This window comes from Charadrius vociferus, unplaced genomic scaffold (genome assembly GCF_000708025.1).
Source record: "Charadrius vociferus isolate BGI_N301 unplaced genomic scaffold, ASM70802v2 scaffold125, whole genome shotgun sequence".
NCBI classification, from domain to species: Eukaryota; Metazoa; Chordata; class Aves; order Charadriiformes; family Charadriidae; genus Charadrius; species Charadrius vociferus.
Window position 1 is genome coordinate 1743112 of NW_009649036.1, and position 10040 is coordinate 1753151.

A 10040-nucleotide genomic window follows, 5' to 3' on the forward strand; every position below is an offset into this window, starting at 1 on the left:
GTCCCATTTTTCCAGTAAAGATCTTCAGTTATCAAGGCCTTCAGAAGAACTGGGTGTCTTTCTGGGGTGAGTGATATGACAGTAAAGTTTATAACCATGAACTGGAATTTGTTCATGATTAGAGACCTAGATATCATCTCAGTTGTGATTAAAATTAATAGTTCTTCGGTGATAACTCAGCTAGCCATGTGCTCACTCCACTATGGTCTACAAAATGGGTAAACTCCCACTCCATTTCCTAGTCAGATAGTTTCTTCCCTTTTAATCTGAGTTGCAGTTCAGGTCATCTGGGTCTTAACCTGTACACACTTTTAAATTTGGGCATCAGATATAAATGCACAATTCTCAGTTATTTCCAGAGGAGCGTTACAGTGGACACTCAAACAACGGTCCTTAATCTGAAGCAGAAGTACTTTAATTTTTAATACGATACAAGTGGAAAAAAAGTAGTTCAGTTTATTGTTTGTGTCTTCTTGTAGCCTATTAGCATAAGGTGCGGTCTTACACACTTCAGTGATGAGCCCATTCACGATTCAGGATATAAGAAAGACTTGACTGATTTTAGCAAAGTAGTTCCTATTCTGCAAAAGAACAGTAAAAAGAGTAAACATTTGAAATCAGCAGATGTGAATACACACACACACACCAAGGGCACAGATTTCCAAAAGAAGAAGAGTTTGAAATTCTTAGCAACCTTTATAGTAGCATTCACTGGAAAGGTATACGTTTCCTCTCTCATGTCACTCACTGAAAGCGTGGGTAAATATGGAAAATATCTCCTTAATCTGGCCTTTGGATGTGTAGTTAGTACATCAAAATAAGTTTGGGTTTAATGGCAACTAGGTGGTTTGGGATCAAATACAAATTTTAATTGAGGGATTTCAAATATAGAGGGAAAAGGGCTTTTTATTTAAATTGAATCAATAAGGAAGAATTAGAACACAGAATTATATTCTGCAAATGTGACACTAATTTAGCCCCCTTTAGTCAGTGAAACCAAGTTGCCTGAGAATCTGGACTGCAATGCCATTTTCTACTTCCCAGAAGAACCAGCAATTTGTCATATTGGAGGACTTTTAAGAGTTTCTTAAATGAGAATAAGGGATAAAATTTTTATGCTCAGAAACTTGACACTGTTATAGTTATTGCTGGAAATTTTTGCTTTTCTTTCCTCATCAGCTAGTGCGTGAACATGTTCTATAAAAAGCATACTGCCTGCATCTCTTAATCCCGAAATCATAACAGTCCAATATTCTATACTCCCAATTAACAGACCACAGTCATCACAAATGAGCTTCTACACCTTAAACTCCTAAAAAAGAGGGGCAAAATAAATATATATATAACGGAAAAAAAAAATATATGTATATATATAAAAAACATGTTTGGGTGCCTGAAAATACTTCAAAGTAAGTAGCTCTCCATATTTTCCAGATATACCAGGAAAGAAATGTCAGGCAAGTAAAGAACAATGTAATTTTTATCTTGCACTATCTGAAATAAAGCTCTGTAATTGGATAAGACTGGCAGGCCTGAACTAAGGAAGAAAATACATTAGAAAACCCTGGTCTTTGTTTAACACATATTAAGAACTTGTCCAAGAACACTTAATCCACCCCAAAAAAAGGGGGAAAAAAAAGAACCCTTCGTTATAGCCAACTTCACTTACATCTGAATTGTTTAAACTCGTTAGCCTCGCTTTCAAGGGTTTCAAAATATTTGAGGAAGGGAATAAGGGTATGCATTAGGTTGTTTTCTCCAAATCTGTCTTTATAAACTGTGTCCTTCTCCTTTTGGATACATTTATTCCACGGTTATTGATGTCCAAGGAGACAGGCTATCAACGCAGGATCTTCATCTCACTCGATCCTTTCTTACGCTGCCAGTTTTACATCTCATTATCTCCTCATGGTTGGCTTAGACATCCTCATATATTTAATTTTGCTGAGTCCTCTTGGAAATTTTCACTTCCAGATGGAAGGGCTCTTGAGTCTCTAAACCACTCCAATCTTTCATTCTGTGGTGAGTAGATTGTGATTTGTTTCAGCTGTAGCAACTGGACATACTCCTGGTAACACTTTGCACTCAGATATATCAAGCTTCCATCTGAGAGACTCAACAGATTCTTCCTGGCATTAATTTAAATACCTTTTGCAGTGCTCTTATGAGGCAGGTAGCATTCAAACCCATTGCAGACATGAAGAAAGCAAGGTACCAAATGGTTACCTATTTACTATAAAGCCAGGTATGGAGATCTGAACACCTGACTCCATGTTTTAACTGTTTTCCTCACATTTTCCTGCCATGCAGCATGACAGGGACGAGCTGCACTGAATTCCACATTACTTAAGCAAGGAACAGAGTGGGGCAGAGATTCTCAAAAGTGCTGGAGGCCCAGGGAGTAAAAATAATGCCAAAATGGCTGTTTCCAAGCAGGCATCAAGAAAACCTGGAGAGTTACAGCATCAAATCCTTCTCCCTCCTGCAGAATCACAGGAGAAGGGGTTAACTTTATCATCCTGGTTCTGTGTCCTTTTTACCTTCATGGTTAGAGACGTGGTTAGCAAAACCCCTGTATACTTTGAGGGCTTCAGACTTAAAGCCCCACTGACTTTTGCCTTTAGGTGGGCTTTTCCCCCAGCTCAGTGCATATCTCCATCTTTTGCTTGGACTGTGCCAGAGAATATTTAGACATTGTGGTTCTAATGGAGATTGTTTTTCTTACCATACACTTTTGTACAAACTGGAAAGGTGTAAGCTTCACAAATTACCCACAACAACTGGACTGCTGGAGCAGTGCACCCTTTCATTTCTCTCTAAGAAAACGAGCTGAGAAGTTACCCTTGCTAGTCATGCACCCAGGAACTGTGGGTTCTAGCAATTCCATATTTTATATTTTTAGTGTTTTCATATCTATTTAGTGTTTTCTGCTTAACTCCTTTGCTCTATGAACTCCATTCCCCTATTAAATTTTGCCTTCTTTTCAGTGCTGGTATAGGAAGAACTGGATGTTTTATTGCCACGGCCATTGGTTGTCAGCAGTTGAAGGAAGAGGGAGTTGTAGATGCATTGAGCATTGTCTGCCAGCTACGAGTGGATCGGTGAGTTGCAGAACCATAAATCAGTTAATGATTCTGAAATGACTCTGAATTCATTACTGAAATGATTCAGTAATGATCAGTAATGATTCTGAAAACCTTTTCACAGTTGAATGTTGCTTTACATGAAGTGGTTGCCATCACTTTTGCTGACTCTTATGACAGCATTAGCTGAATATTCAAAGTAACATTTGTATTTAGATCCTGAGTAAGGAATATTGTTTTCTGGATGAAACTGGGTGAGACTCCACTGAATGAAATTCTCCTGAGATGGCAACCCTGCGGTTGCTGGGCACTTGGCATTCCTCTTTTTCCCCCCTGGAGCTTTCTGCTGTCTTCGGCATCCCACTAGGACACAAGAGACACTGGGCAATCTGGAGGCAAGGGATTGTCTTTGAGCCTGGATTGACAGGGACATCCAGGCTCACTCAGTGTGCAGTTTCTTTATGCAGCGGGGACAGCCAAATCTGGTGCTGTTGCTATTTCCTCAGCTGTGTTGGGGGTCCTTTTGAATTGGGTTGGCAAACTTACCCAGCTTAAGAAAATAGCAAGGCATTTGTTGCAGAATTTTCTTAAGTCAGATCAATTCCCCAATTGAATTCACAGCTTGGGAGCAGGAACACTGTAAGCCAGCATTGTTGCAGAGTGCTTTGTTTTGTGAAACCATGGCTGAAGAGAGATTTGTGTTGGAAAGGAGGATGTGGGTATTGTGCACAATGGAAGCTGCTGGTTTGGTTGTACTTTTCTTTCTTATTCTGCTTGGGGAAACAGGATTTTGTGTAAAGTAAATAAACGGGGTCGCACCAAGAATAGAGAAGTCTCATTCCTCTCCTGCTGTAGGTACCAGATGCATATAATCTTCTTGCAAGTATATTAACTGCTTCTGGCATACATTTCTTCTTTCAATGGAAAAAACCCATTAAGGGTGCAAATGCTGAAAAAGAGCTCAGGTCAAAGGGACAACACAGGGTTTTTGTGTTTTGAAGAGCTCCGAAAGGTACTGGAACCACAAATTGCAGAAAGACTAGAATCCATAGAGTTGACCATGTTTATGGATCACCTCCTCGGCCTTCCGCTCCCCATGCCTTCATCATACAGAGACAGTAATGTGATCCTTACAGGGCAACATGAGCCACTTGGAGTGTAAAATTCTCCAAGGGGAGTTCCTGACCTAAAAATCTCAGCAACAAAAAAGATAGAAGAGCTGAGGGAAAAATGCTTACTCTGTTTTAAATTATCAGCTCCAAATTTCCAACACTCTGTTCTGATTATCTGTTCATTTTATTGAAAAAGGTTTGTAGTGCTCTCCCCCATTTTAGTATTTCTGTTGTAAGATAACCTTTTTCTTATTGGTTTTACACTCCACTGTAGAGAAGTGGAAGCAAACTCTGCTCTCAGCTACATAGTTTTTTTCTGTCATTATTTCAGCTGTAGAAAAAATAATCCAAATTTTCAGCATTATAACTGACAACACAATTTTGTCATGTGTATCTCACTAATGAGTTTTCTATATGTATTAGTATCCTAGATAAACTTGGAAAGAGAATTAAAATCTGACCCAAATATAAACATTCATAACAGCAATCTCAGTGACACAAAGCTTGTTAAAAAAATTGTTGTCTTGTGATTTGCACATTTCTGTATTTTTTGAGTTTTGGGTTATATAAATAGACTCCAGAGATCTTGCTTAATGTGCCTCAGCTCTTCATATTCTCAGGCATTGCCTGAGACAAAAAGTATATCTCAGACTTACAGAATGGTAGGGGTTGGAAGGGGCCTCTGGAGATCATCTAGTCCAACCCCCTGCCAGAGCAAGTTCCCCTATAGCAGGTTGCACAGGACGGCATCCAGGTGGGTTTTGAATGTCTCCAGAGTGGGAGACCCCACATTCTCCTTGGGTAGCCTGTTCCAGTGCTCTGCCACCCTCAAAGTAAAGAAATTCCTCCTCATGTTTAGATGGAACTTCCTGTGTTCAAGTTTGTGCCCATTACCTCTTGTCCTATTGCTGGGCCCAACTGAAAAAAAGACTGTTCCCATCCCCCTGGCACCCTCCCTTTAAGTATTTATATCTGTGTTTTAATTTTTAAAGACCTTTTGGGGGCAAAACTCAGTAACCAAAAACTTTTTTTCTTTCCTTTTTCCAATTGGCCATATTGCAGAATGGATCTCACTCACCCGGCAGTCAGTTTACAGCAAGGATTGCTAAGGCAAAGCTGAGCAACCTCTAAGACTACAGTAGCCACTGGCAGACCAGCCAGAGTCAACATTCATAAAGTGGACAAGTATCAGTGTTACATGGACAAAGCTCCATGACGCCAGCTTCCCCTGATGACCCCGTCCTGACATGGTGCTTATTGGCAGGTGGCATGTGAGATGGGGTCATTACATGTGGCATGAACCTAGCAAAATGAACTTAATGTCCCACTAGACATAGCTGCAAGAGCTGGCTCTAGACACAGCTGTGTTGCACTTCAGTTACCAGTGTGGCCAACATTAGGAATGGAGTACAACCAGGGGCAGAACAGGAACAGAGATGAGGCTGGCTTCCTCACGATGCTGGCCAGCAGCTGGGCTCCAACTCATTCTTTGTACATCAGATTGCCCTTACAGAACAGAAAAAAGAGAGTTCATCAGAAAAGGATGGTTTTGTCTGACCACCTAAGAGCCAGAAACCTGCCCATGAGGTACACTAAATCGTTTAATCTCTGATACCTCATCTCCACTAGAATTCCAGGCAGGCTTGGTCATGCTCAGAGCTGCACCATCCAAACACAGACCTACTGATGGAACAAACACACTCAGTGGGATCCACTTGTGTGTGAACTTTTTGTCAGATGGGTCCATGGCTACATTTCTACCAAAGTGAACCAAGAAATGGGAGAAAAGAAAAGAGCTGCACTTGAGGAGCTCACAGTGATGCTGTAGTGATTTACCAAAACATTCCCATTGCCCAGCACACTCAGTGAGAACCAAACGAGCATTCAGACAAATTGCAGATGGTGGCAAAAAGCTATGCTGAAAAATAGTTCAATTAACTGCCTATGTAACCCCTCTGCAAACAGGGAATAAGACAGGAAAGAGCTGTTTCCAGGTAAGGTATGTCCATATGCCACTTTCTTCTTAGCTGTTCAGTGTAAGTTAAGGGGTGAACAGATCTGGCACTAATTGTCTGGGCTGAGCTAACATGAGGAAATGACCATCCACTCAAAATCTTGACCCAGGATGGATATGCAGCTATGCTCGGTGTGGATTCATAGAAAGATAGGCCCACAGGTCTGCTCGGCTTACTTTTTTTCCCAGTTCATTTTTTATGTCTTGCAACAGAAACAGGAAATGTTTGATGTGAGGCATCTTCAAGACTTACTGTGATATCAAGAAACTTTGCACATTCTTAACCTTAAAGGCACATTCTTGGAATGACGTCCGATAACTTTGCTCTTGGCTCCTCAGACAGGATGAAAAGAGTTTCCAGTGTGCGTCAATTCATTGTTTAAGTGTTTTGACTAATCACTTCAGGTTAAAAAAAAAAATCTCAAGCCCTACATCGCATTCATGCTGGAGCAGACTGCATCCAGCTGCACTAGCAGCAAGCCAGAGGGCAGGGTAAAGGACCTTCCCTCCCTTGTGGCTGCCCAGGGGGAGCTGGTCATAGTCCCAGAGTCCTCAGGATACCAGGGGCTGTTTTTTCCAAGCACCATCCCAGAGACTCCCAAAGAAGCAGAGAGCCCAGCAGCTCGCAGAGGAGCTGGCAGTGTGGGCTGGCAGATGATGAAGGCTGCACACCCGGAGGTGTGGTAGCTGTGGGTACATCCCTTTTGGGCACTAGGGATGTGGAAGAGGAAACCTCCCTCCTTGAGCAGATTTCCTCCTGAAATGCTCTTCCACACAGCCTTTTGCACCAACTGATGTCTTAGGGTCACAGATGATTCCTTGATATTCAACGTGAGCCTTGCACAAGAACAAAGGGGAGAAGGACTTGGGGATTATCAGTAGATGAAAAATTGGACGTGATCCAGCAATGTGCACTCGCAGCCCAGAAAGCCAATCGTGTCCTGGGCTGCATCCAAAGAAGCGTGGCCAGCAGGTCGAGGGAGGTGATTCTGCCCTTCTACTCTACTCTCGTGAGACCCCACCTGGAGTACTGCATCCAGCTCTGGGGCCCCCAACATATGAAGGACATGGACCTACTAGAGTGGTCCAGAGGAGGGCCACAAAGATGATCAGAGGGCTGGAGCACCTCCCCGATGAGGACAGGCTGAGAGAGTTGGAGTTGTTCAGCCTGGGGAAGAAAAGGCTCCCGGACAGACCTTATAGCAGTCTTCCAGTACCTAAAGGGGGCCTACAGGAAAGATGGGGAGGGACTCTTTATCAGGGAGTGTAGTGATAGGACAAGGGGTAATGCTTTTAAACTGAAAGAAGGTAGATTTATATTAGATATTAGGAAGAAAATCTTTGGTGAGACACTGGAACAGGTTTCCCACAGAAGTTGTGGATGCCCCATCCCTGGAAGTGTTCAAGGCCAGGTTGGATGGGGCTTTGAGCAACCTGATCTAGTGAAAGATGTCCCTTCCCATGGCAGAGGGTTTGGATTAGATGATCTCTAAAAGTCCCTTCCACCCCAAACCATTCTATGATGCTATGGTTCTATGAATCCCTTGTATAACAGCACTGACAAGACCAAGTTGTCTGAACCTCTGTGTAAGACTCAGGTGCCCCTAAGCTGACAGGGACGAGCACTCTTTTGCCCTTACAGGGTTCAGAAGCACCATAGCATCATGGTTACGCTTGCTAGCACAGGGCAAATGCAGTAGTGCTGGGCTCAGCCCCAGCCAGGCTTATACATCCCTTCTCAGGGATTTTGTATGTAGCTTCAGCACTGAAGAGGAAGGAGCAAGGATCACCCCCACAAACAGCCTAGTGCAGCCAAACTCGTTTTAACCTGCCCTTCCTGACAAGTCCTTCTCCCTGGATATGTTCCCTTCCGCCCCCCCTGCCACACAGCAGATCTAACCTGGGAAACGCACTCCCTTAGAGCACATCTTGGGGGAACATTGATGGGGGAGACAGGGAGGGAAGCTGGCTGGGAAGGGGTTGCGTGGGCAGAGCAGGACGCAGCAAGGAGGAGGAAGGAAGGAGGCTAAGCAGCACAGAGGACCAGAGCAAAGCCCTCCTGTCACCTTTTGATTCTCGCTGGATCTACAAGCAGGGGACAGGCACAGAGGCGAGCAGCTGAAGGCAGCAGGCAGCCAAGAGTTATGAATTTGTGGATGTCTTTACTGGCAAAGCCAAGAAGCTGCTGCATTTTGCACCGGATGGGACCATTTAAGGGGCTGTGATTTAATTCCTGGGAATAGTGTATCGTAATAGACATGCAGCTCACTAAAAGGTGTTCTACAGTTGCCTGAGCTCACTGGAGGTGTACTGACAGCTGGTCGCTTGCTTAAAGCAGTAGGTATTATTTTAACTATGTTTTTCCTGCCACAGCCATTTAACCATCCAGTAGCACTGAGGAAAATCAAAGGACCTTATGATTTTGGATAAAGTTCTCTAATACTAAAGGATAATACTTGTTGAGGCAGTTTTACCATTTTTCATATAGCTTTGTGTATCAGTAGACCCTTTTGTTGCTAGGGTGTCTGAAGGGATCACATGGGGGTTTGTCAGACCTTCTTCTGTAAGATACCTGGCTTCGACATTGCTCTGGATCCAAATCCGTCATGAATTTGATTGTTTCAGTGCAGATCTAGCTGAAACCAAATACAATACTAATCTTAATGTCTTCCTTCGCGCTAAGGCCATTTACTCTGTCATGTCCCTGACGGTAACTAACTGCTCCAGGGTACGCTGAGGATAAAGGGGGGGCTTGTTTCTAGAAGCAGAGTAAGTAGCTTTGATACCCTGGCAGATGAGGTAATAAAAGTGGAATCAAGTAAAGTTGAGGCTTCAGTCCATGAGAAGTGAGACCTAGAAGACCTTAGTATTGTCAGAACGAGGCTCAGTTTAATTTCAGAGCTGAACAGTACCACTCTTACTAAATATCACACCTGCCTCCTGTAGGACATTATCCCCTTCCTACCACACTGCAATTGGCACAGGAGATGTGGGACTTGATCCTCATACTTAGACCTGAAAAAGGGTTGTTATCAGGTGAATATATTAAATGTAGGGATCTAATCCAAGCTGTCTGTAACTAGTCCTTTTTATGGTCAAGTTGAACTCTTTTGTATTGTTGGTGCTGAAATGAGTCACTGCTGTAAAATTTCTTAGGTGGCTGCTGTTCAGACAGGATGCATTGTAGGCGTTAGAAAGAGGACAGGAAGAGCTGTTCACTGCACAGGCGATCTGAGGGTCACCAAAGGTTACATTTTTGGTAAAGGACAAAAATGAAAGGCCAGATTCTGAATATTCCCTTGCTCCATCAATAGTAACGCTGCGTCCGTGTATCTGGCCCTCCTTGCCCAAGTGACTGAGCAAAATTCTCTATGAATGTGTTGAATTTGAAATGTAGGTTTTAACAATGTAGATGCCAGATGTCTTCCTCTCTAGTTCTTACCCTGACAGAATCAGGAATGGAGGTTCATGCTGGGCATGTGCTGGGTGGCATAAGTTATGCAGAAAGTACTGCTCAGGCAAATCTCCCACTTACTCAAGCAAATTCTAAGTCAAAAATTGAGAAAAGGCCTTGTATTATCTGGTAGACATGGGATTGGCAGGGGCTGGAGGTTGTTTCATTCTTAAGAAATAACATTGCATTTCAATTTGTTTCCTCTTCAGGGGTGGAATGGTTCAGACCAGCGAACAGTATGAATTTGTGCACCATGCACTGAGTCTGTATGAAAGCAGGCTTTCTGCAGAAGCTGTCCAGTGAAGCCAAGGAGGGTAAAACCGAATGTCAGTCGCTTAAGGTAATTCGTTTTATTACCTACCAGCAGCTTCTTCAAG

General features: G+C 43.0%; 1 protein-coding gene across 1 annotated transcript in view; it reads left to right on the forward strand.

The window, feature by feature from the left end:
• The window catches only part of PTPRR (protein tyrosine phosphatase, receptor type, R), a 141498-nt gene extending 131458 nt beyond the window's left edge, over positions 1-10040 (forward strand). The window contains exons 12-13 of the mRNA XM_009887829.1: positions 2988-3101; positions 9873-10040. Of these exons, the coding sequence (XP_009886131.1) occupies positions 2988-3101; positions 9873-9966 (208 nt within the window). The 3' untranslated portion in view covers positions 9967-10040. The remainder of the gene's footprint in view (positions 1-2987; positions 3102-9872) is intronic.